The sequence below is a fragment of the Agelaius tricolor genome, unplaced genomic scaffold, assembly GCF_023055355.1.
Source record: "Agelaius tricolor isolate 1412-34295 unplaced genomic scaffold, bAgeTri1.0.p SCAF_2, whole genome shotgun sequence".
In the NCBI taxonomy this organism is placed as follows: domain Eukaryota; kingdom Metazoa; phylum Chordata; class Aves; order Passeriformes; family Icteridae; genus Agelaius; species Agelaius tricolor.
Window position 1 is genome coordinate 1,496,576 of NW_027269262.1, and position 26,396 is coordinate 1,522,971.

The following is a 26,396-nucleotide window of genomic DNA, read 5'->3' on the forward strand; positions in this document are numbered from 1 at the left end:
ACCTCCCCTGTGTTGATTTTCTTTACCTCTTTACCTTTAACTACTGGAATTAAATTTTCTGTATTTCTGGTAGAATTCTCTTTTACTACCTTGTTCATTGTAATTTCTTTGAAGCTTGCAGCCTTCTGACTTTATACATTCTTGCGATTATTTTTTATGTGCTTTGAGTCAGAAAGTTTTATTCTCTTTTTATATGATTCCCTATTCATTTTCAGATCTCAATTTCTGGAACATTCTTCCCTGCTGCTCTTTCTCTGCTTTTCAAGTTGTTAATACATTTTCTAAGTCACAATTTTTTGCCAGATTTGACCCAATGGATAAGCAGTTCTCAATTTTTTTTCTGATGCAGTTTCCCTTGCACAACTATAAATTTATTTTCTTTCAGGGTTGTAACTTTATTGGCCATCATTGAGATGTTTTTTGTAGAAGGTGTTCCCCCATTAGACTGGTCCTCTAGAGAAGACCCTGTCCTCGTCTTTGTGTGATGAAGCTGAACACTACTGTCATTATTTTGCTTCCCTCTTCCTTCCTTATATCAGAATAACAAGTACCATCACTTAGTGGTAACTTTTATACCGGTCACTAAAAAAAATAATAAAAGAAATATTGCAATATAGAAACCATAATTTTATTGGAAATAATCAACACAACTGCAAGAAGTTTTAACTCAGTGCTCTAATATGTATATTTTATTGTTACAAAACTGCTTTCTGCTTGAATGTCCCTCAACTGCAGCAGCTTGAAAGCTGCCTAACAGCATGTCAGTAATGACAGTTTTTCTTACACACTTTGTGCTAGCAAACATGCTCACACGTGGCAAATCGATTCGTTTGAATGAGGAAGTGGTAAACATGTACAAAATGAATCTTTCAGTAGCTGTGGCAGTCTTTTTTTTTTGTGATTGGCAGCCTTCATTTCAAAGGGAGCGGCTTTTTCACTTCATTTCCTTTTACCAGTAGACTGAGTTAAAGTTTTGTCATCATCCACATCCAATTCATTCACCTCTTCCTGTAATTCATCCTGCAGCTCATAGTCTGAGGCTGATTCAGTGTTATCATCCCAGTAATCAGCTTCGTATCTGTCCAGTAAGTGTTTCTGGGGCATAACGTCATCATCGTCAGGAGGATTCCTTGCTTTTTTCTTTTTCATTTTCTTTTGAATCTTAGAAAGCTGCTGCTGCTGCTTCTCTGTCCAGACAAAGTTTTGTGTATGTCTTGACACTTTCATTTTTTTATAGTCCATTATCTGTTTATTCAGCAGTTCATGATCAACACCAAACAGATTAGGCCGTATGGGTGAATCTGAAGATTGAGCTGTTGAAGGGAAGAGTTTACTGTGGGAAAGAAAACAAATATTGGCTTGGGTTTTCCCCCACATATATTTCTATTTTTGACAACTTGAGTAACACAGAAATAAACTGGACTTTTCAGTTTAACTTTATTAACACCCTGTGTTCCCTATGTTATGAAGGAAGAGATACCACCATATCATGTATGCAAGGACAGTTTGTGTCAACAGATTTAATGGGAGAAAGCCAATAAAGCAACAACATGCCAGATGAAACTGCCAGTCTCTGGGAAAAAATGGACCTAGGTGAGCACTGTATCTGGGAGACCCAAGGAACTCAAGACTTCTCCCAGCTCTTCCAAGAAGTGAGAAGCAGCAGCCTCTGTCTAAAACACATCAGAGTGATGTGACACCTTCTGATGGACTTGACTATTTCCCCAAGACACGGAGGAAGGTGTTAGGTATGCTTTGGGAGATCTGTCACAGGAATGACTTCCCAAAGGAAGCTATTTCTGATTCACACCTGATGGACCATCCTGTGAGATGCTGAGGCACAGAAGGCATTTCTACCAACAGACTACAACACACAGGTGCAAAGGCTGTTGGCTTTGAGAGCATCCAGTACACAGAACCACTATTCCAATAGGTTGTTCAGCCCTATCTCTCAATGGTTAAAAATTCCTCACAGAAGAATGTTAAATCAATTTAGGGAGATTTGTCAGCAAACTTTCAATCCATATATAATAAACCAAACTTGTATGAGAACAAAGTGGACAAGTAGAGCAGTACTGGTAAATGCCATTTTCATCCTCATGAGACGATTGCCAGCAAAAACAAACATTACTGCTGCAGAGCATTTTTAAAATTTTGATTATCATCAACACATCAAGTCTGGAAATCTTAGAAGTTCTACATATATTTTGCTCATAAAAACTAAGATATTAATACCAGAACAAGTATCAGGTCTGTGAGTAACAATGTACACATCTAATTAAAATATACTTTCTCTTACGTCAAATAATACCCAAATTAAGTTGGCCAGCAGAGATGGAAACAGACAGTCCTACAATTCTGAACCGAAAAGACCCACCTTGAATCATTTTGAGATGATTCTTCTTCTTCTGGAGGTCCAAAATCAGCAATTGCCAGTAAGTCCTCCACCTGTAAACACATGAAGGCCACAGATATTTAAATCTACTTTGTTTAAATCTACACTGTTTATCTACTTTGTTCCCTCTACATAAGAAACAGACAAGTATCCAACAAACAATTCTATGTTTGGGCTATTTAGCAAAACCACTTTAAAACAGCCTTTTCTTTCTTTACATGGAATTGCTTATACTTCTTTCCTGGGATGTTTTTGTCAACTAGTGAATCCAGAGATTCCTACAAAGTTTTTTGCCTTATGTGCATTATGAACCCTTGGCTAGGGATTGTTTGACCTTTTTTGGTTTATTTCTTCTTACCTCAGTCTTGCAAATCCTTTTGCATAACATCCTTACACTTAGATTTTTTTTCACCTCTTCTCCCTTTCTGCAAGTTTGCATTTCTCTTACAGGCAACTATGGAGGTCCCAAATCCTTTTAACATGGCATCTAACCAGTAAATGCTACAAATTATTAATGTATTATTAATGCATTATTATATGCTGTGCTCACAGACTATATGTAATTGTGAAAATTTTCTCTTGTTTGAAATTTCATTTCAGCTTTTCTTTACATTAATTCCCTTCTAATTCATTGAGTTATTCTAGGAGTTTAATTTTTTCCCTTTACTTACAATACTTAAAAACCAAGTTCAGTGTGTTACTTGAATCTGTGATTGACATAAATCTGATGAACTGTGAAGTGGGAGAAAATGATCCATCTATCTGCTCCCCAGTGTCATTCCCTGACAGAAGTGATATAAAGAGGGTTTTTACTTATCTTCTGTGAAACTCAGAACTTTTCTGATCACAGAAAGTTCAAGCAGCTCATTGCATTTCTAGAGAATCTGAAATTCTTTTTATCCCTTCCAGCTCTGCTCATGCACACTGCAGGAGCCCATAAGGGTCTAAGAGTAATTGGCTGTAACAGCAACACTATTATAAATAATAAGGCACTTCAGGGCACAGAAACATGAACCTGTTCTTTTCAACTTCTGTTCACATCCACAGCTTGAGGAGACATTTCTCATCAAATTCTACTCATTGGTGTCATCTTTCTCTTCTGGAAATCTCACTATGTTAAGAGATCTCGCTTCACAGTCCAATGACAGCAAATTCCCAGGAAACATCAGCATTCTAGTAATATTTCAACTAGTTAAAGCTATCAACACCTTGACAGAAAACGTGAAATGGTAAAGACAATTTTAAAAGTTAAGGAAAAAAATGTAGTATGAATAAGCCTACATCCCCTATGCAAAGATTTGCACTTCCCTACAAACATTTTAACAATTCACAGATGGAAAAAGATATGGGGAAAAATAAAAATTAAAAAATTCAATTTTTCAATTGAATCTTAAAAGCACATAACATTTAAAATGTGGAAAGCAGCTCCTCCAACCTCATTTCTATAATTATGTACACCAGGCAGCCCTATATTATCCTTAAAATGGTAATTTAATTCTTTAAAAATTCTTCACTGGCTTAATGATACTACAATTCTTCTACATATTATATAGGCAACAATCTTACTCAAGATTATTTGTTAAAATGATTTTTCAACTATAGAGAAAGACTGATTTTTAATGAAAATTGGTAGAGCAACTAAATTATCAGCTCTCTGCTAAGTCTATATTTGTACATTGAGTCAAAGATTAGATTTACCTCTTTTACAGCTGCAGCTTCTTTGTCTTTTATAAATATTACTGGGGGTACATTTCCTACAATCTGCTGACTCTTCAGAAGATACCTGGCAAAAACACAGCATTCACCAGCATGAGTATCAGTAATCATCTGCCGGACAAGTAAAAGGTGTTAAATTAAATCCAGCAGTACTGCACATTTAAAGATATGGCTTGTAAAACTTCCAGTCTGATGAGGAGCTATCCAGGTTGATGCTAAGCAATACATCACTGCAGAACCCCAACTTCAAATGCACAGCATACAAAAACTACTGGCTGCAGGTCCAGCTGAGTATTGATGATATTAGGTTTGTCCATATCTGTGTACATAGTCTGGCACAGATTCTTTCCCCACTTCATTTGGTATCCTTATCCCCTCTGTAGGGATAAGAGCAGTGGGGGAATACAGCCCTCAGAACAGGGCAAGACAACTTATCCTACATGCTAGCTGCAGGAATGATTGCCAGGGGTCCCCTTCTCTTCTTCCCAGGGGCAACTTTCCTTCTTAAAGAGTGGAAGCTGTGGAGTAGAAGAGAGCATTGTGCTGGAACAGGAATTACACAGCTTATGGAAACAGAGAGAAAGGAAATAGTTTCACAAGTATGGGTCTATGCCACCTGCCACATGGGTGAAGTCCTTAACTTCCCACAAGCTGCCTGGATAGCAGAGGGAAAGCCAAGGAAAGGGAAGAAGAGACAAAAATCTCAATGATACCATGAAACATCACTGGACTCCGTGTTGGAAAAATGGGGAAAAGCATCCGAATACACGGTAGCATTCTCAGTTTGGGGGGTTTTTTGGTATCAGTATTGTGAAGAACTACTGTAATAACAGTCATCCCTTTCTGGAGGCCTAAATCATCCCCAGCAATCAGAACTGCCCAGTGAATCTGCAAGGAGATCCTTGCAGCTGTCAGTTCCCTGTACAGCATCCCGTCCTGGGCTCCTGTCCCGCACAGCCTGGCCAGCCACTGTTGCAGTAGTATTAATCAAGTCACAATAAGCAGTGCAGTTCAGCTCCAGGGAGCAGCCTCTGGGCTGACTGACAGAAGCTCACAGCTAAAGGGAGCTCTCCTAGGATGCAGGCATCTTATTGGTTCAGAGATAGACCAATGAGCTGTCTCGACCCAGGAGTTTGGAATGGGATAAACGAGTCTGATGTCTGATGACCAGAAGGGAGTTCTGTCGTGCGTTACATCGTGGATCCGCTGTAGTAAGCCACCACCACCAGGACACTGGAGTGAGACCTGTGCCACACTCCTCTTGCTTTCTGCTTGGCCCACTCCTGCCCTGGGAAAGCACAGAAGCCAAAAAAGCCAGCTATGCTCCAGCAAAAGATCACACAGCTGGTCTGACACAGCCACCCTTCCCTGTGAGGCTCATTACAGAGATGATGAGATGCTCTCTTTTAGATACTCCAAGTATCTAAAAACCTAAGGCATCCCAATAGGTCAGGTCTAGACTGTCAGAAGTACTGAAGAAATGGCCACAGGAGGTGGCCTGTCTATCCCACAGCAGTACCGTATACGTGGAGCACTCTTTCGCAGCACACTTTCAATGTAACTGTCCTTCTCCACAGTGGAAGCAGGGTTCCAGTACACACGGCACGCTGAAAAGTTGGATGACAGGGACACCTAGAGAGAAGGCAAATCTCTTTTTAAGATGATATATATACACACAAACCTCATATACAATGAAGTCTGTGATGGATTGCAGAGGGCCTAATAGAAAATGTCTTTTGATAATGGAAGTGATGATATCAGACCAGAATCAGCTCATGAGTAAATCAGGACTGATCTACACCCAGCCATGTCCCTGTGCAGTGCAAACACTGTGCAGCTATAAAATCTGTATTGTATTGGGAAGAAGGTTGTTTCTTTCCATCTCTCACGTTATAAGTTGTTTAACTTACAGCAATGCCTCCTGAAAGAACTGTCTTGCCCACAACAGCCAGCATTTTTACATGCAGACATGTGATCTGAGACAAGCTCTAGAGAGACAGAAATACTCTGCGAAGGGCCCTGCACATATACAGCCAAAAGACTCATCTTGCCCATGTAGTTTTGAACACTTGTCTGACAATAGAATTAATTCAGCTGGAAAAAACATCTATTTTAGTAATGAATGACAACCCTTTACCTCATAGATGCAGCTATGAGGTATCATTTTCCATGCTTCTAATATCAAAGTTAAGTCCACCAAGCTTTTAAGCTAAACACTGGTATAATTTAATCTTTATAGAACAGCAAATGTAGATGATAAAAATTGCAGACAACAAAAAAGAATGCAGAGACTGACTTAGTTCCTGTATCAGAACTCTAACATCCCTTTCAAATCCACAAATTATGACACCACTAGATACAATTACATACAAATCTCAATTCCTTCTCAGATCTGGCTTGACAATGACATTTTCTTAGGCTTGCCCTTTTTTTTTAATTAATCTCATGCATCACTTAGGTCTTCTGCCAGTAACATTGCTGGGGAGTGACACAAGCAGGTGACAACTCTCACACAGCTACAAGAAGAACAGACTCTTGGAAAGATACACTTACGTTGGTAAAACCATGCTCCTCCTTCTGAAAGGGCAAGATAAAGAGTTTATGTCTGAGTAATAGAAAAAAAGTCATATCAGGAGAATCATCATTGAATTGGCCTGAGTTGCATTTGCATTAGAGTGGCAAAGGTCAGGCAAAAGTCAGGCACTACAGTGGCAAAGCTCTGCTCGTGTGTACTCCAGTGCAAGATGTTGCTGCACTCTGCCACATCAGAAGCAATACAGTAAAACTCCTCTTGGCACACATCACAACATGCAGGGGAGCTCCTTTGGCACGTCCATGCCAACCTCACAACGTAATCAGAGTGGCTCAGCACAAGCTGTAGCCTTGGCACTTGCCTTGCAGATTTCCAGCTTGAGATCATAAAATTCCTGACTGACTTCACAGGTAGTGGCCATCTCTAACACAGCTTTATGAATAAGCCCATTCAAGACTCTGCAGCGCATATTGTCTTCTCTCCTTGTTTTTGTAAGGTCATTTTTCTTTAAAAAGTCCAACTTGGTTGGTTTATACAACTATAAAAAGAAACAAACAACACATTAAATAGTAGTTACACACTTGTATTAGGAAACTATATACAGTTTCATGCACTTTACTAAGTATGCTCTTATTTCATTATTGCAGCTGTGATGGCTTTATATAGGTCCTACATATCAAGTGTTTCAATACAGAATACTTCTGTTCACAAAATCTTTGACATTCATGTACTACAGTCAAAGTTTCTAAAGTTCTTTGTGTATTTTGTAGCAAGTTATGAAGCTCCATAGATCTGTTTTCTCAAATACAGCATGCATTGACTGAAAAGTTTTGCTTGTTTGAAAAACAAACATTAAAAAAGTTTCATTAAACTAACTTCTATGAATAGAAGTTTTAATCTGAATCAGTACTCAGGAGTGTGCAAGAGAGCATTGATGCTGCAAAGGATGAAGCCAAATGGCAATCCTGTCACAGTCAGACTGAAGCCCTACTCTTTGTTCACAAAATCCTGCTATTTCTCCATCAGAAAATGCTTTACAGTTAGAATCAATGGCAGAAACACAAGTCTGTTCCTCCTAGCACAAATAAACATATTGCCTTCAGAACTTGCACTTACCATTTGTGATCCCAGGGTAGGGCTGTCATACCAGTACTTCTTTCTTTTGGGAAAAGGAAAGGAAATCAGCCTTATCTTTCAGTAGCTCAGAGAAATAAGGATTCTCTGTGTAATTAATATTCCACCTGCCTGAAAGGACACCACAACACCCAGGTTTTCAGAGAAGTAGCTCTCCTCACAGCTGGGGTGCACGGAGCAATGCTTCCCACCCACAGCTGAAGCTGCACATAGATGGGAAGGGGGTGGAAAAGAACAGCTCTCAGGTTTCTTTAGATTCAGAGAATCATTAAGGTTCGAAACCAGGGCTATGATCATCAAATCCTATGGTTAACCCAGCACTGACAAGTCCAGCACTAAACCATATCTCTAAGCACCACTTCTACACGTTTTCTGAACACTTCCTGAGACAGTGATTACACCACTTCCCTGGATCCTGTTCTTCTATTGCTTGACCATTCTTCCCTTTCAGCGAAGAATTTTCTCCCAATATACAATCTAAATGTCCCTTAGTGCAACTTGAGGCCATTTCCTCTCGTCCTGCCACTTGTTTCCTGGGAGAAGAGACCGACTCCCACCTGGCTACACCCTCGTTTAAGGCAGTTGTAGAGTGGTAAGGTCCCCCCTGAGTCTCTTTTTCCCCAGGCTGAACACCCCCAGCTCCCTCAGCTGCTCCTCACAGGACTTGTGCTCCAGACTCTTCACTGCTGCCCTTCACTGGACATGCTCCAGCACCTCGATGTCTTTCCTGCACAGAGGGGCCCAGAATTGGACATAGCACCCGAGGTGTGGCCTCACTGAGAGCACCGAGCACCGAGAGACGATCAGTGGCCCGGTCCTGCAGGACACAGTACTGCTGGTAGAGACCAGGGCCATTGGCGTTCTTGGCCGCCTGGGCACATGTTCAGCCGCTGCCGACCAGCTCAGATCGGTGGCTCGGGGTCGGTGTCTCTCTTTCCTCCGCGGTGCCAAGGCCGCGGGAGCGCCCGAGCCCCACAGCCCTCTGACTTCCCTTGCCCCAGCGCCCACAGCCCACCCCGGCAGGGCCCCACACCTACTTATTCTTGCGGAGCATTTTCCGAAGCAAATTCCTGGAGCCGCCCAGGGCTGCGGAGCTGCGCAGGGCCCGGCAGCACAGCGGCACCACGGCCACCCGGGCACCCCACATTGCTGCCCTGGCCCGCGGCCCGGCCCGGCCCGGCCCGGGGAGCTCCCACCTCCAGCTCCGGCTGTGCCTCAGGCTCCGGCTGCGGCTCCCCCTGCCGGCACGGAGGCCCGGCCCCGCGGCTGCGGGTGTCCCGGCCGGTCCCGGAGAGGGAAGGAAGGAAGGAGAGAGGGAAGGAGGGAGAGAAGCCGAGCCGCTCTCAGGTTGGGCGGGGCTCTCACACACTCAGACCCTGGCTCCTTCTCCGGCCCGCGGCGGGAGCACCCACCCAAGGGCCGGGATTGCTGCTGGAGCCGCCCCGACACGCCGGCTGCGCTTGTGGCTGTGCCGGGCGGTCCATCTTAAAACACCATTTACATGTCCTTCACTTCGCTGCTGCATCGGCGGACAGCTGTAAGGGGATGCGAGGAAAGTAAATAACATTGAGGCAAGACTCGGTGCTCTGGAGTTTTCCAGAGTTTCCAGTTTCCTTGAAGATCAAGACAAAACACTGCAGTTTTCCACACAGAACTGCTGCTGGATATTAAATAAATTGAACCCGTGATTTATATATTTTATCTGCATAACACGAATTTACACGAAGTAATTACATCATTAATCCTAAATGCAAGCTGCTCAGGGCAGCACCTCACGAGGGATAGGAAGACCCGCCAGGCCTGCCTCTATGCTCTCTGACATTTCCTCCATCATAACCCAGCGCGTCTTCTTGGTGGCACTTCCGATGTGAGGAGTTATTATAACATTCTTCAGCTTTAACAAGGGGTGATCCCTGGGAGAGGAAAAGAAATGCTGAACTAGTCACTCTCAGCACACTCATCAGTATTTCATCAGTATTGCAGGCCGCCAGGGAAAATAATAATTAAAAATAAAACAAAACCTAATTGCATGACCCAAGTATATTCAGAGGACTTCAAAATGCTGCCTAGCTTGGTGGGGTTTTATGCAACAAATCCTCCAAATGAGTAAGTGTGAATTTTATTTGGCTGAAACAGGATTAGGGACAAAGTTTCAGTAGGACCAGTGCACGTACCTCATATACTCCTACTAACAAAATTATGCAACTTCTCACATGCTCACAAAATCTTACTCAGTTTGAACATCACACATACACCCTTTTATTTTTAACAAAAATACATGTCCTACCTTGGCAAAGGTTCAGGATATGTCACATCCAGAGCAGCTGCCTTAATAACTTTGTTTTGAAGGGCTTCCACCAAAGCATCCTGATCCACTATTAGACCTGGGTTACAGTAAGAAGGATATATTCATTTTCATGTCGTCTCAGTATTCTTTTGGGTGAAGTGGTGAGGCAAACAGCAGGGCAGGCCATGGTCACAGTGCAGAAGCAGCAGTGGAGTGTGGTGGAGTGGGAGTGGGAAGTCTGGGTATGTGCATCGGGGAATTAGCAGAATGAAACAGTGCCAGCTGTCAGGGTAGGCTGTGCCACCCTAATGTGTGTGAGCAACAACATTGCATTAAATAAATAAAAAGCTTAAGTAGGAGATATATAGATACACATGGACTTCTAACACTCCAAGGTCACTAACATTTCAGAGATCTACTTTCTCATTATTATGGGAACACTTAAATATTTTATTGAGATATGACCATGGGTGTCTAAATAAACTAATAATCAGAAAATTTATGGAAAATTTCAGAGGGACAGCCTCTATATTGGAGGTTTTCCCAGGACTTGTCATGCCACCAAACATTAATGCAGTTTTGTTTATTCTGCACCTTACCTCTGCTGATATTAATAAGAGTAGCAGTGGGTTTCATCAGCTCCAGCTCCCTCTTCCCAATCAGTTTGTGTGTCTGTGGAGTTAGGGTCACAGCTAATAATACAAAATCTGACTGCTGGAGCAAATCATCTATCTTCTTACAGTAAACAGCTCCAACAGCACTTTCTTCTTCCTTTTTTCTGAAGGAAAAAATCCCAAAATTAAACTGCAGTAGCAAGAAACAAGGGAAATATCAAATCACCAGTAGAGAAAATGTTTCTTTATCTTTAAATGTATTTTTATCTTTAAATGTTTCTTTATCTTTAAATGTATCTTTATCTTTGCTGTGTAGTTCAAAGCAGTTAGCTGCTTGTCTGAAACTCAGTAAAAAAAAGATCAAGCTATTTCCCACAATACCAAGTGAACTGTACACAAATGTGCAGTATGGTGGGGATGGAAAGTAAGAAATGGGTATCACATAAATGCATTGAATAAATGATAAACCAAATGCATTTTTGTCACAATTTCTGTGCTAGGAATTATTTTCCTACCCAAAAGCAAGACTGATGTCTTGTGAAAATAAAGTAATTTAAGTAAGTAATGTGAAAATTACTGAGGAAACAGACAAGATAGGGCAGGGATTAAATCTTCCCAAATCTATGTCAGCAACAGCCTGATTGTGCTGTGCATCAGTGCTGATTCACTGAAACCACATGCTGCAGAACCTGCTGGCACACTCGATCTGTATCAGGATGAGGTTGGCTGGCTCTCATCAAGTTCCCACAAAAGAAAAGAATGGAATGGGCCTGATGGGAGCACAGGGGCACAGGGCACATACACCTCACCTAGAAGACAGCAAACAGATTGGCAAGTCTGGCCCTATATTATCACATGGCTTTGGAAGGGTGAGATGTCTCTGCCTGAATCCCTCTCTCACCTAAATCACAGGAGTTAAGTCCTCCCAGTTTCCTCCTTTCCAGTCCATTGCAATGTCACCACCATGGCAGGAGGAAGTCAGGAGCCCCAACTAACAGGGAGAACAGTGAGCTATATCTCTCCCATTCCTTCCTGACTTTCTTTCTGTATAAATTGGGAAATTAATTACCATCTTGGAATATGTGTATGTACTTTTCCACTCAAAATAAAGAGCACTGTATAAAGTGAAAGCACAATGAAAAGTACAAATAACACATAAAAAGAGTGACAAAATAGAGTTGCCTTAGAACTGCAACAAGCTTTACCTCTGATTTCTGTTGTGGTACAAAATCTTCATTTCAAAGGCTTTGGCTCTTTCAGCCACTTTGTAACCAATTTTGCCCATTCCCAGGATTCCCAGGGTTGCTCCAGAAACCTCAACCCCCAGCCAGTCAACGGGGAAATACTCTGTGTCAGGGGAGACTGCCATCTCATGGCCTTGGAAGAGCAAAAGAAGAGTTATGTAATCTAAAGGATGTTCCAGCATCTGGTTACTTCCCTCCCCCCCCACACACGCTTTTTATCATAGGACTAGGCAGAAGCACAGGAGCAGTAATGTATTGTCATGTATTGTATTGTTTCTGGACGATAAGTGAGTAATGCTGCACTGTACACAGGACTGCTGACACTGATTTCTTGCTCAGGAGAGAAACATACCCAGCTTCTCTTTGGCAAGAAAGGAAGCAAGGAAGGTTAGGCCAAAGCAGCAGTAAGGGCTTCTGATTCCCAGCCTCCTTGCAGATACACCAAGGTTGGCAGGGAAAAGAAACACAGAGCATGGTGGGCAGATTTCTTGTTCATAATGACTCAGATACATGGCAGCTTGGCAAAGACAGTCTTCAAACCTCCTTGAGAATACATTCTTTTAATCCCCTTTTATTGCAACCTGAAAAGCAAGACTGCAATGAACAAGTACAATGAATAAGTGGCTGTTGGCTGAGGGAGAAGAGGCCTGAATTTAGAGTTGTCCAAAGAAGGAACAACTCTACCTTGCCAATATGCCACTTTGGAAATAGGATGCCAGTTATTGTCAATGAGACAGATTTGTCTTAACTTCTTCCTTTGCCCCTATTTCCCATATTTCTAGTGTTAAGCTTACTTTTGCATCAGCACACATTTTCTGCATGTTTTGAAGTCATCTTTTCTATGATAAAAATTAAGATCATTTAAGTTATTACCTTCCACAAGTCTCCTGGAAGATGCCAGCATCAAAGCCATCCCCATGTCTGCAGTGTCAGTGGAAACAATAAATGGAGTATTGGACACCTTCACACCATAGCTGGAGAGGAGTTTCAGATCCAAGTGATCTATTCCCACTCCTGCACTTGCAACTACCTTCAAGTTAGGCAAGCTCTGGAGCAGCTCTTCATTAATAGCTGGTTTGTGATACCACACATAGATAGCTCTGATCTTTTTGCTGAGAAGTGTCTTGTTTTCAAGATATTCTTTCATGGTGATGAGATGAAAATGTTTTTTCAGAAATCCAAGATGGTCTTCATATACTCCAAGCCTCCCTCCTATACAGTCAACTAGCACATAAGGCAGTTCCTGACTCTCCATGCCCTACAAAAGCAAAGAGAACCAAAAGGACATGATCTGAAGTGATCCATTATACCTTTTTTTCTAAAAACCAGGAATTGATTGGCTCAATTATATGCTGTTTTCCCACTTGATGAAGGATTTGGCTAAAGATAACCACTCACACATGCAGAAGTCTTTTAGCTTCTCCCTGTGTTATTCAGAAGGATGTTTAATTTCTATATAATCTTGTCAATAAGAAAACATTTCTGGCATACCAAGTATGCTAACACTTAAACAAATGAGTAACCAGCTGTTACTCCTGTTCAATGTTCAATATTTAAAGCCAAAGTCTTGATAATTTAAGAATGCAGCTGTGTGAGTGGAAAGGTATCTTTTAGCCTGCAAATTCTGCCACTTCTGCAATTATACTAAGCAATTATCATTGATGAGATTATCTCAGTAAAAATCTCATTTAATGTAACAGAGCTATAAATTGTCAACTATGAACTTTGGAGTTACCCATGAATGTAAATTTACCCTTTCTTTCTTCAGTCTCCTTCAGTGCTTTGCCAACTCTTCACTCTTCACTCTGCTGACTCTGCAAAGAGCCAAGGCTGTGATCTCAGACCTCTTCACGCCGCCCCTCATTGCGAGGGGCAATGCTCCCACACTGCTCCGGCACCGCCGGGCCAGCTCCCCCTTCTGTGCCCCGGCCACCCGCCCCCGAGCGCGGTGTCCCGGGAAGTTCTCCCTGCCCGGGGAGGGCGGAGCGCTTTCCGCTGTCCCGGCAGGACTAAAGATAGGAGGGAGCTGGAGCAGCGGCCGCGGGCTCTGTCCAGCCCTGAAGGACGGCTGGGAACGGGCGGGATCCCGCAGGACAATGGGAGCCCCCGCGCCCCCACGCCCGGTGCTGCCCCCGGAGCCGCCCGCGGGGCCCGGGCCCTGTCCCCGCCCGGCAGAGGTGGGGTCCCGCGGTGCCGCTCGCACTCACCCCGCCGGCCGTGCCCGCCGCTCCCAGGCGCACCGCGGGGCGGAGCGGGAGCGGCCGCCGAGGCGGGCACTGCCCGGCTGCCCGCACCCCGCCCGGACAGCCTGCGGGGCCAGGGGGGAGGAGAGGCGGTGCCAGGGCACGGGACGGGTACCTCAATCCCTCGGAGAGAGAGCAAGGGGAGCTCACGAGTGATTGTGTGGTTTTGTAGGAGTGTTTCTGTGCTGTTCGTGATTTCAATACAGTCGGGATTTTACGTTAATGTCCTGCACGCTGTGTTTTCCATACTGTCTTTGAAAACCGGACGTGGTCTGGCCTTTCTGCTGATCATTACACACTGTGCATAAGAATTAACATAAGATGATGAGTCGTCTCTGACCAACCGACACCAGTGACAGCTCTCACTGTACAAATGAAGGTCTTTTCCAACCTATATGATTCTAGGAATACCCTAAAAATCTCTCTTTGAGACCTAAGCAGCTTGGGCAGGCTCAGGTGCTTGGACACCTGAGATGTTAGCTCAGCTACAGGCAGTCCTGTGCCAGCTTCAGCTGAGAATATGTGAGAATTTTTCTTACAAGGTTACTTGGTCTGTATCATAGAATCACAGAATGGTTTTGGTTGGAATGGACCTTAAAGCCCATCTATTTCCAAACCTCCTACCACAGGCAGGGACACCTTTCACTAGACCACATTGCTCGGAGCCCCATCCAACCTGGTCTTGAACATTGATAAGGGATGGGGCATCTACAACTTCTCTGCTCAACCTGTTCTGTTGCCTCATTATCCTCAAAGAGGACAATTTCTTCCTAATCTTCTCCGTTCTACTACCTAACCTAAACCTTCTCTCCTTCAATTGAAGGCCATTCCCCTTGTTCTGTCACTACTTGTGAAGAGTCCCTCTTCAGCTCTCTTGCAGTCCCCCTTTAGTTACTGTAAGGTTGCTATAGGGTCTCCTCTGAGCCTTCCTTTCTCCAGGCTGAACAACGCCAATCCTCCCATTTTGTCTTCATAGTAGAGGTTCTCCAACCCTGTGATAACTTAGTGGCCTTCTCTGGACCCACTTCAATAGGTTCACATCTTTTTTGTGCTGAGGACCCCAGGGCTGGATGCAACATTCCAGGTGGGATCCCACAAGACCAGAATAGAGGGGAAGAACCACCTCCCTTGACCTCCATATCCAGTGATGGGCACTGGGAAGTACAGCTTCAGTTCTCAGTTCACAGAAGCTGTGCTGAAGTGATTCCCTTGGCTGTGCAGGTGGTTCTAATCCACTGGGGACGATGCCTGGTTTCTGGGGTCACAGCAGCTCAGGAGCCAGGACATACCACTGCTATGGGCATCCAGGAATCTTTCTGCTTCCACACTACGGAATAACCAGCCATAGGGGCTGCTGTGTCTCTCATGACTACTGTAGCGCTTTTCAAAATAATGGATTCTGTCAAATACACTTTGATATGTTGAACATGAAGACAGTCAAGTTTAACACCAATCCTCTATAAAATTGCTAATAAAAAATAAAATATAATAACAATATCAATTGCACTAAACCATAAACTGTTCTTGTTATCCTGGTGATGAATTTTGAGTATCAGTTGCTTACATTAATTTCAAGTTCAAACAGTTAAACTTTGAAGCAGAAATGAATTAACTAGTAATATGGAGTTATAGAACATTAACTGTATTCTTAGTTAAGTTTGCTTGCATTTTCTTCCTTTAAAAAAATACATGAAATGATTACACATTACTTCTTTCACATAAAAAGTTTCCGAACTGCTTTAATGGTAAGATTGTAATGAGTAAGCTTTTAACTTACTGCTCACCTGAGATCAAAGGACCCTTGTAAAGTCCCTCTCAAAGACACAAGTCTGAGGAAGGAGGCCTACCATATTTTAGTCTTGAAGGTAAAGAAAAACCTTTGGGAGGGCAACACAGTAGTGTTTACCTTTGTATATCAAATCCACAAATTTGAATGAACAAAATGAAGGAGGAATTAGACAGAGGAGCCAAAAAAATAACAGTCAAAGGAATGTTACTCCAAGCAAAAATCCAGGACATACGTATCAAATATCAAGAAAATGCGTGTGTTATGTGGTTATATGTGGAGAGAGTCGGATGTTCTCAAAGCTGTTTCATGCAACTTGAACATCCAATTTTCAAGCTATAGGTCAGGAGCTGATACAGCTCTACAGAAATTATATCTGTTTAGCATCATATGTGAAAAGAAGTTGTCAATTGCACCAGTGCACTATCATGTTCTAAGTATATTTAGTTTGTAGACTACCTTACAGACCTCCATGTAGTGTGTTAAGCTGAATTTCACTGTGTGTACATCGTTGCTGTTTGCCAGTTTTCTCTTACAGAAAGGGATCTGATATACCAGCACTGCACAGAGCACTGAAATGAGTGAGGTCTGTGGGTATGTGGAGGGAAGTATTGCATAGTCTGTGGACTTCATCCCCATCATTAAATATTGCTGTTGGTATCCATGTAATCCTGCAGGGTGAGCTGATGCCTACAGTGTTAACAAGGTGCTTGCATAATAGTTATTTCTAAGCTTTAGGCTTTGAAGTATTGCGTTACCATAAAAGACTTTTGTACAATGCAATGCATACATCTCTCAGGTGGGTTGTACAGAATAGCTTAAGCATGAAGCTGGATAAAGACATACATTTCCTATGTCTACATTAAGTTTTATAAAGCAGTATTTTATTACAGGCAAAAAAAGCTGAGGCAGGAAATCTTCAGGCAAGGTCAAACCAAGTAATGCATTTGTTTTCAGTGGTTATAAACTGTCATAAAGTGTTATTTGGTATCAGCCTGTCTAGCTGCTGTAGGTAAGGCCCGCTTTCCCAACAGAACTCTGTATCAGCACTTTATTCCAGATCATGTACTTTTTGCACATCAAAATATTTCAAAAAACCTGAATCAATGGAGTGAACTATAATGGATCATCTCTTCCCTCATGTGGCCACTGCATTTTTGCATCCACTTTCAGTAACCATGAAATTGAAGGTATTGTGTGTAAATCAACTCATCACTCCAGTGACTGACAGGAAGATGTGTCTTCCCTTCTAAAGCACCCCCTGGCAGGGAGCACTTCTGAAATTAATCAGCCCAGATTCTTGAAATATCTGCAGATGTAGGAGTAAAACTCCAAGCAAATGCCAAGCATGTACAATTGTTTAAGTATCTGATTTTGTTTGCTTCTTCACTTGAGAAAAGTTTGCATGTGCACAAGCCTTGTGTGTTTTCTGCAGTTTTAGGATATTGTTCTAAGAAAAGGCATTTTTTTCCTCTTTTCTCTTTTATTGTACATAACCTTGTTTTTCAGCTCTGTAATTTATTGCTTAGCCTTTTATTTTTTAATAAATTTAACTTATTCTTTCAAGGTTATACATGTAACAATGAAATGTGTACTGGGCACCTGTTCCTCAGAGAGCAGGGAGGCCCCTGGGGCAGTCTTGAAATTCTTGACAGCCAATTTGCTGTGCCTGAAAAGCTGCAATGTCTTGATTCCTTGAGCTGCAAAAGTGATGGGACAAAGTGTATTTTGGCCAGCACACCTGCAAGACAAAGGCTGTGTAATGATGCTTAAGGCTTCAGGCAAAATCCCGGTTGCACTTAATGGCAATTTTGCTACAAATTTTATGGATAAATAATACTATTCATAAAGGCATCCTACATAACAAAAGGCATAGCACTGCCACTCTGGGTGTTTATTTGCCTTTTGGACTTAGTATTAGACAAGAGAAACTATATAAACACAACTGACACAATGGCAAACGGCTTCCTTCCACGCTTTAGTGTGGTGTATGAACAGTTGTATTTAACAAGATCTTTAGAGCTGATGTGAAGGGGAAAGATAAGAATAAAAAGACAAAGAGAAGAATAAAAAGATATGCAATATCCTTTCACATATCAGCTAGGGAGCACTTCACTGGGTAGGGGGAGACCATTCAGGGCTGCTAGTATGTTTTCAACTGCTTCCTCTGTTATCATGTAGGTGGCCTTGTCTGTTTTAATGCCGAGGTGAGGTGTTATAATGACGTTCTTTAATTTTAACAATGCATGATCTCTGGAAGGAAAGAAAAAAAGAGTTAACTATTGTTGTTCATCTAAATAAAGAGGAGTCTTACTTTAGCTTTTGCACAGTATTTAAATTTAATTTGATACAACTCTACAAGTCCCACTTAGCCCCAGAGAACCTTAGCACCTATATTGAAGTAATTTTGAACTGCAATAGGACAAGCAAAGACTTCATAAGTAGCTCTTCTCTCCAGAAACACACTTCTGCCATGAGGCAGTAATTTGAAATATGTCAGAAGAGAGGATTTAAGCCCTCCTGACACATTTACCTTACACAATAGTCTGAGCTGTAGTTATTTGCACACAGACACAACAAGACCAAACTCCTCAAAACCCAAAATGCAGCCAGCACAGTTTACTCCAAAAGGCACCATCCTGGTAGAGCAGTCTTTTTAGAGAAGCTAAGCAGTCTCTAGGCCCAAGAGGTTTGCAGTACTTCAGCCTTGTATTGTGGAAAGAAGCCTGTGGAGAAGGACACCTCCTGCCTATGCAGCAGGTCGTAGGCCTCAAGCAGCTTCCACCCATTAAAACTGGCAAGCTGCACTTTCTAAAGCAATTTGCAAGTGAAGCGCTGCTGTAGCTTTAGGGGGTGATTCTAAGGACTGGGTTTAAATGCTTTCTCTGCTCCTGCTGTTTCCTGGCTCCCAGGCTTCCTTTTGGTCTGTTATCAGCCCCTGTGTCTGGGCTGCATCCCGTTCCCATTCATGGCATTTATATCCCAACTCATGCCAGAGGCAAGGGGGCCAGCTTCCTGCCTGCTGCAGGGATGCCTCTGGCCTCAGCAGGGTTCCCCCATCCTTCCCAAGGAATAAGCAGAGATGGCAACCTGGGCAGTGGCTCTGGGGAGGTGACATCCAAAGCCGCGGCCCTGATAACACCGGTCTGCAGAGCTGCCACCAGCGCCTCTTGGTCAACTACTGCACCTGGGGTGGAATGAGAGTGTCCCTGAGTGCACCTGGCAGGCAAAGAGCAGAGAGCAAAGAGAGAAGGGAAGGGGAGAGGGACGAATTTCCTGATCACCCTCGCCACATGCCCCAGCTGTGCTGGATGCAGCACGGTGCTGTGGGACACAGCAGGACTACGCTGTGAGGCCAGACAATGGATCTGGATGGTACCTCGGCTGATGTTAATGAGAGTAGCTGTGGGTTTCATCAGCTCCAGCTCTCTTTTCCCAATCAGCTTGTGTGTCTGAGGTGTCAGGCTCACCACCAGCATCACAAAATCTGCCTGCTGGAGTAAACTGTCTATCTTTTTGCAGTAAGTGGCACCGACAGCTTGCTCCTCTTGCACTTTCCTAGCGGGGAAAAAAGCATTTCAGTCAAGGAAACATTTTCTTCAATGATATCACCAGAATACAAAAAAAAAAGGATCTGATTATCACATCCATATAGCAAACAGGTGGCAAACAAAGGTGAATTTACCCTCAGCTCAGTCTTTAGATCCTTCTGGAGAGCTTCAAGCCCTACAGCACAGGATAGATTGCATGCCTGCCTGTCAGCCGCTTCAGTGCAGGATTCCAAGGGCTTCTTATGAAGTCTGCAAATGAACTAAGGCTGAGCACTGAAGCAGATGGCAGCTCACAGTCCATTCTCCAGGATCCCCTGTGTATCTCAAAGGATGCAATCACTGCTCAAACCAGAGGAGTGGTATTCACCAGAACTCACCCATGCATGCTCTGGGCATGGCAGTGGTCCTCATCCTGTTGGCACTCCCAGTAAGCCTGTCATTTTTTTATGAGTGAAATCAGCAAGGCAGCTCTTTGCCAGGCTCCTGGCTGCCCCAGGACATTCACAGAGTAAAATGTTCAGCAGAAAAAGTCAGCAGAGTAAAGAGATTTTTAGTTTTAACTTTTCACAGTGCAGAAGAATACTTGCCATTTCTTACATTCTTTGTAAATATAGCTGTCTGAACTTTGGGAAATGAAGAAGCAATGATAGGAGATCATGTGCACAATCACCTGCTTCTGGTTGCAAGAGAAGAGCTTTAAGTTATCTCCTCCCTAATCTAGAAATAAAGAGATCACACTAAGAAAACAACTTCAATTTAACTTTGACCCATGTCTCTCCTAACAACTGCACTTCACTGTTTTGTTGTTTTTTTTTTTTTCAGGCCAATGACCAGAAAGTAAGAGGGAAAAGAACAGAATGGAACTGCAGCCAGTTTTGCAGCATGCAGAGGGCACCTTGATTCAGCACACAAGCTGGAAGTGTAAATATACTTTAAATATACTTTAGGCTTTTAATTTCTGTTGCACTGTGTATTGATAATTCATCACAGCACTCTTACATAAATATTATTTTAAAGACTGAAGAATATTAAACAGAAGGAGTTGAGGATGATACACATTAAAAAAAAAAGAATAGAGGGATTTGTGATTTTTTTTTTTTTTTGTGGTTTGTGAAGAAATTCTGAAATATTTTAAGGAGTACTTTCTTTTAAATGTAAGTTTGCTTAGCTGTTTTTCTGAAGAAACAGGAATGCCAAGCATGGCTAAAAATTCCTGGTCTCATTCACCCTTGTGATTTGCCTACAGCTAGCTAAAGCAGTGACCCTCCTCCAGCAGTCTGCCTATGGTGAAAATCCCTGAAAGCCACATCCTACCACTGCAGCTTCTGCCTCCAGTCACAGAGGAGTAAAGTTCTCTCAGGGTAGGCCACAGTTTATAGTAGTAAATAATTGTTCTATTCATTATCTGCACCTTGCCGGATTGCAATGGCCTTGAGTGGCTCATGGGGGTCTTGCTCACTTCAAATTGAAGAGCCCCTGTGCTGAATGTCTAACAAGGTTCAGATTTCCAGATACACACGCTAGGAGGGACTAGAAATAAAGGGTGAAATCGAGTTAAATACTTCCTAAAATTCCTACTGGCTTGAGAAAAAACCAAGATTTTCTTAAGAACAGCTCTCAGTCATATTTTGCCAAGTATATGCTTCCTAGTTTCCAGGCACTGTTTCCAAAATATCCCTCTGAACTTCAAAATATGGGGAAAAAATGAACAACAAATAGAGTTATGTTGTCATTATAGTACAATGTGATAAGAATAAAAAAGCATAAGTTTGATTTCCATTTTTCTGCATGAAACTTTGAAATTTCTAATATAAAACCTAAATTAAGTTTCCAAGTGTTTAATCACTGAGTAACTCTTTACAGGACTGATTTCAGACAACCATTCTTTTTTTTTAATCTTGGCCCTATTCCCTCATTTCTTGCTATATTTCTGTCATAACTCCTTGAAAAGAAAATACTGACTATATGGAAGAGTTTGTGCTGCAATTAGAGTCAAGACATATCTTTACCTCCGTGTCCTGTTGTGGTACAAAACGTTCATTTCAAATGCTTTGGCTCTCACAGCAATCTTATACCCAATGCGGCCCATGCCAATGATCCCCAGAGTAGCTCCAGCAACTTTAACTCCCAGAATATCAGCTTCACAGTAGTCCATACTTGGAGAAATTGAAATGTTATGGACTGCAAGAAAAACACATAAATATGGGAAATGAATGGGGTCCAACAGGGAGGAGCAAGGTAAAAGAGCCTGGACTTGTTGTGCTACTATAGCATACTTGCAATGGTTACAAATGTGATTTTTAATGTAATGTCCTAGGTAACACCCTAACGTATCATCATCGCTGCTACATTTATAGATGATAATCCAATTTATTCTCACCATATTACAAAAAGCCTTTTGATATAATCCCTCCAAAAATTTTATTACTGCCTTAAACTCATGAAAATATTGCCCTGTTCCTCATCAACAATCAAAATAATTATTGCCAATAACAATGCAGAGTTTGAAGATATCACATGGAGAACACCATCAGATATTGGGTTTCCTCTTCACATCTGCCACTCTCCTTGGAAAGAAAAGTGAGACTTCTTTAAAAATCACAACTTGGTAATTTCTGTAATTACCTGTTAAACCTGCACAATTCTGGATAGTTCTACAACACATAAAATACAGTTATGTACACAGTGTCAGCACTTCTTGCAAGGTGACAGCCTTTTGATATTTCAATCTTCTGATATTGCCAGCTTTTCTAAAACACAAGCAGAATATTGTGAAAGGATACAAAAAATTACTCAGGAAAAAGCTCAGTCTATCATAAAACTCAGAACTATCAGAAATGCCACCAGGGATAGTTTAAGTAAATGGGAACAAGAAATTAATCTTCCTTTTAAACTGTCTCCCCCTTTGTGAGGTAGAAACCAACTTAGAGGGATGCAAACCCCCTTTGAGTTTCTATGAATCCTGTAGTACAGATGGCAAATCAAAGTCAGGTAAATATAAAAGGATAAATGTGAAGGATTTTTTTCCTGAAGAAAGAGGCTTACTAACCAAGCCAAGGGTAGGTCTATTTGACAAAATAGCTAGAAAAAATTGTTGATGAGACGAGAAATGATGCTATTAACAAAAACTGAAGTAGGCTGCCTCTATTATTACTCCCTAATGCCCCTTAAAAGCACAAATTCTGCACCAACACATTTCAGTCTCCAAGAATATGCCCATGCCTCTATCAGCCTTGTGGGTTCCTTCCAACTCAGGATCTCCCACAATTCTATATAATCTTCTTATACCCCATTGCTGCCTCCCATACTAAGTTCTTCTGCCAGGCTGTGAGTTCAGTGATATCTGATCTTTGGCATCCTGCACTTTTGGTCATAGCACTGTTATGCCATCATGTTTTATTTATATCTGCTTGAAATAAATGCTATGTATGCCTAATGTAATAATTTAAATATACCTATTATACATAAAATATATTAAAATACCGATTATTCTTATTGCCAAACCAACACACTTACATTTTCACATTTTATGTAAAACCGTGTGCACTACAGGTAACGCTCAGAAAAGTCAAATTAATGGCAGGCAAATCTTGTACTATTTTTAGAAGCCACAAAAGAATTGAGATGTTACCTTCCACGAGTCTTCTAGCAGATGCTAGCAGCAAAGCCATCCCAGTATCTGCTGTGGTGCTGGAAACAGCATGTGGAGCATTAGCCATCTTCACACCAAAGCTAGCTATAAGCTTCAGATCCAAGTGATCCATCCCCACCCCCGAATTCGCAATCACTTTTAAGTTTGGCAGGCTCTGGAGGAGCTCTTTGTCAATGACCGGTTTGTGCCACCACAAATAGATTGCTTGGACCTTTTTGCCTACATCCTTTCTGTTTTCAAGAAATTCCTTCATGGTGATGAGGTGGAAATGTTTCTTCAGGAATGGCACATGGCTATGCAATATCCCACGTATGCCACCAACTTCATTTACCAAAAGCCAAGGTAGTTCTCCTTCTTCCATGATCTGCACAAAGAAGAAAGACACAGAGTGTCAGAAGAAACACATATTATTATTTCCAGACATTTTAAAGAATAATCACTACCATGTCCCGTTTAATGACATTTATGTCAAGAGATCCTGTAAACCACAAAGGAAGATAAGAAAACCAAGACAAGCAAGCGGGTCTTTTAAATATGCTACCACTTATACTCACACACACAGGTGCCCACATACATACACAGAGCTATTCACATAATCAGTCTGAACAAGTTCTGTCCCCGTGATCTAAGATTCCATATTATGCTGCAGTGCCGGATTTCTTCTGCCCGACTAACTCCCAACACTGTCAGCAAGAGTGACCACACCCAGACAGCTGTCAGGGACAGGAAAACACTAAATCAAAACCATACACCAACTTATAAATGGGGGAGGTCCAGGGGAGGATACAATCTTTAGCCAATTGGGGGAAACTGGGGGTGGAACGCAAGGAGAGGAATACAATATTTAAACCGATAAGGAGATTACAGGGGAGGGGAACTTAAACAAACCAATGGGATTTTGAAGGATACAAAATTGATAGGGAAGTTTCTAGAGAAAGGGATGGGCTTGAGGCGCGACTAACATTCAGTGGGAGAAGGAACAGGGAACAAAAGGGCAAGTCTGTAGGGAGATGGACAACTAGAACAAAACAACAAAAAAACAACAACTAGGGCAAAACAAACTAGGACAAAAAAACAACACAGGGGGGAAAGGAACAATCCATTGGTAATAAAATAGGCTATAATAACACAAAATGCAGGGGGGGGGGGTTATAAAACTGACTACTACGGCCAAATTACAATCAAAAATATGCACCACAACAGTATAACTGCTACTATGCTCAAAACACAACAGTTGTCATTAATTACTTAGTTTCAGATCCTCAGTTGTTTGCAGTATATTTTTTTGCTACCCTGAAATCACAAAGTACCCTGTCAAGTAGTTTAGAAAAATGTTGTACCAAATTTACGTCATGAAAATAAATTGCACAGCTTCATCATGAACTTTGAGTTATCAGGTTAATTTTTAAATGCTTTTTGCAGCCACCTGTCCTGAAGAGACCCCAGTGACTGCAGAGCCCTTTCCTGAGCCTACTGTAAATTACCAAAATAACAAAATCATATATGCTTAGGCAAGTGTTTTCCAAGAAGGACATACACACTCTAAATTGTTTGGTTTGGTTTTGGTTTTTTTGGGGTTTTTTTGGGTTTTTTTTTTGGGGTTTTTTTTTTTTTTTGGCTTTTTTTTTTTTTTTTTTTTTTTTTTTGGGTTTTTTTTTTTTTTTTTCTCTCAGAATCCCTGACCATCTGGTTTTGGTCCCAAGAGGGCCTGTGAATTGAGTTACTTTGGGTTTTTTTGACAGACTACATATAGCTACCTTTAATTTTCAATAGCAATTTGGGGAAGAGCTGTGGGGAGTGTTCAAGAGCTGAAGATCTTGGAGTAGCAATCCTGTAGCAGTTCTGTTGCCTTGCTAGTATTATTTTACTATTTCCAATGGAATGTCTAACTCTTGGCCTGCCTACACTTCCTGTGCTAGAACTTCATTTTATCATCCCTTCAGGGAGCCTGACCATGTTGCAAAATAATGGAAAGTCTTCCTGACTTTATGAAGGTGACAACCATTTTATTGAATTTTCTGAATTTGTTGATTGCTAATAGGAAAGAATGTAAGAAGAAGCTTGGCCCTGGACTGCAAGTCAGGACTGATCACTAATTTTGCTTTAGGTTATACCGTCACCAATGTGATTTTGATGGTAATTCTACGTTTCTGTCATGGCCAGTCAAGATAAAAGCATCATTTGTATCTGCATGGAGGAACTAAATCTCTTGGAATTTACTTTGGTTTTCAAAGGATACCTTCATGAAAAATAAAGACACTTTTTCAGCAATTGGCTTTGCTCTAACATGTAAATGAAGCAGGGCTCTTCCTAAATTAGAAAACCTTAGGCCTATGATCACTTTAAAGAACATTTCTTCAGTGTTTTCATATAAAAATAGAATATTGGCATATTGGCTGAAAAGTGTTTCAGAATACAGTCAAATTTCTGCAGGGAATCAATGCCCGTTCGTCTTCAACAGATTGGAGAGTGTTACACAAATTGCCAGGTGCACTTGCTTATCATTATGTAGCAGCAAGAACTGGGAACAGAACATTGCTATTCACCGAAATAGACCGAAGAGACCAAAATGCATAACTGCTCAGTTAAAATCTTCAAACAAATCTATTTTATTACTTTCACTTTATTTTTTTTAATTGTGTGAAAAATGTGTATTTGTTCACAAATATTAAAATGGATATTTTATGTGTTATGTTAAAAAGTTATACTATATTAATCCTTTTCAGTAGTTTTAGGCTATAACATAGTATTAAAATAAAAACTATGTGATATAAGATACATGTTCTAACTAGCTCAAGAAATTCTTCGTACAGTGATAACAGCAGCAAGACACCTAAATCTCCAAGAGAAGAATTATTGCCTCCTTAGCTGAAAATACACTCTTTTTACTACCTCCTTCTTGTCTTTGAGATGCCAACAGGATTAAGGGGGGGGAAAGTTAACAGTAACCAGAGAAATCCCTAGTTTGAAATGAATGTATGCATCATGTATGAGATATATGAATATGCAACAGGCTATCCCTTTTAAGGGTTTGTTAGCGAGCCATACTTTCAAGAGGAAAGCATCCAAACATTCATAATTCTTTGCTTTTGTTGTCCTTTATTGTCCTAACTCTAATTGTCCAAATTCTTACTGCTCTAATTTGTATTACTATTTTTATAACCATTTTATTACTATTAAACTTTTAAAATTTTAAAACAAGTGATTGGCGTTTTTCACAAATTGTAAGTAACAGAACAGA

At 41.5% G+C, this 26,396-nt stretch overlaps 3 protein-coding genes across 5 annotated transcripts; all 3 read right to left on the minus strand.

Moving 5' to 3' along the window:
* Positions 1 to 606: 606 nt before the first annotated feature.
* Positions 607 to 9,317, minus strand: RBFA (ribosome binding factor A). 3 transcript variants are annotated; one of them, XM_071450465.1, is made up of 8 exons: positions 8,816 to 9,317; positions 7,761 to 7,803; positions 7,006 to 7,182; positions 6,665 to 6,688; positions 5,631 to 5,743; positions 4,094 to 4,178; positions 2,378 to 2,448; positions 607 to 1,333 (listed from the first exon to the last, which is right to left on the minus strand). In XM_071450465.1, exons 1-8 carry the CDS (start codon positions 8,923 to 8,925, stop codon positions 940 to 942), a joined length of 1,017 nt encoding a protein of 338 aa, XP_071306566.1. In that variant the 5' UTR covers positions 8,926 to 9,317; the 3' UTR covers positions 607 to 939. The 3 variants fall into 3 exon arrangements, with proteins under 3 accessions (XP_071306566.1, XP_071306583.1, XP_071306573.1); XM_071450482.1 differs by lacking the exon at positions 7,761 to 7,803; XM_071450472.1 differs by lacking the exon at positions 6,665 to 6,688.
* A 133-nt stretch (positions 9,318 to 9,450) lies between these two features.
* LOC139601420 (probable 2-ketogluconate reductase) lies at positions 9,451 to 14,247 on the minus strand. Its single transcript, XM_071450496.1, has 7 exons — positions 14,131 to 14,247; positions 13,677 to 13,737; positions 12,797 to 13,181; positions 11,885 to 12,056; positions 10,665 to 10,843; positions 10,066 to 10,162; positions 9,451 to 9,691 (listed from the first exon to the last, which is right to left on the minus strand). Exons 3-7 carry the CDS (start codon positions 13,176 to 13,178, stop codon positions 9,538 to 9,540), a joined length of 984 nt encoding a protein of 327 aa, XP_071306597.1. The 5' UTR covers positions 13,179 to 13,181; positions 13,677 to 13,737; positions 14,131 to 14,247; the 3' UTR covers positions 9,451 to 9,537.
* Positions 14,248 to 17,917: 3,670 nt separating this feature from the next.
* Positions 17,918 to 26,281, minus strand: LOC139601462 (probable 2-ketogluconate reductase). The gene is made up of 5 exons (XM_071450570.1): positions 23,135 to 26,281; positions 21,513 to 21,684; positions 19,332 to 19,510; positions 19,043 to 19,139; positions 17,918 to 18,205 (listed from the first exon to the last, which is right to left on the minus strand). Exons 1-5 carry the CDS (start codon positions 23,514 to 23,516, stop codon positions 18,049 to 18,051), a joined length of 987 nt encoding a protein of 328 aa, XP_071306671.1. The 5' UTR covers positions 23,517 to 26,281; the 3' UTR covers positions 17,918 to 18,048.
* Between the last annotated feature and the right edge of the window lie 115 nt (positions 26,282 to 26,396).

Coding starts and splice junctions, on each gene's coding strand:
- LOC139601462 (XM_071450570.1), bottom strand. CDS start 23,516: ATGGAAGAAGGAGAACTACCTTGGCTTTTGGTAAATGAAGTTGGTGGC. Junction 21,685..23,134: donor TGCTAGAAGACTCGTGGAAG/GTAACATCTCAA, acceptor TTTTTCTTGCAG/TCCATAACATTTCAATTTCT. Junction 19,511..21,512: donor TACCACAACAGGACACGGAG/GTAAAGATATGT, acceptor TTTCCCCGCTAG/GAAAGTGCAAGAGGAGCAAG.
- RBFA (XM_071450465.1), bottom strand. CDS start 8,925: ATGTGGGGTGCCCGGGTGGCCGTGGTGCCGCTGTGCTGCCGGGCCCTG. Junction 6,689..7,005: donor TCAAGCTGGAAATCTGCAAG/GCAAGTGCCAAG, acceptor TTGCCCTTTCAG/AAGGAGGAGCATGGTTTTAC. Junction 1,334..2,377: donor TCATCTCAAAATGATTCAAG/GTGGGTCTTTTC, acceptor TCTTTCCCACAG/TAAACTCTTCCCTTCAACAG.
- LOC139601420 (XM_071450496.1), bottom strand. CDS start 13,178: ATGGAGAGTCAGGAACTGCCTTATGTGCTAGTTGACTGTATAGGAGGG. Junction 10,844..11,884: donor TACCACAACAGAAATCAGAG/GTAAAGCTTGTT, acceptor TTTTTCCTTCAG/AAAAAAGGAAGAAGAAAGTG. Junction 9,692..10,065: donor TATCCTGAACCTTTGCCAAG/GTAGGACATGTA, acceptor TTCCTCTCCCAG/GGATCACCCCTTGTTAAAGC.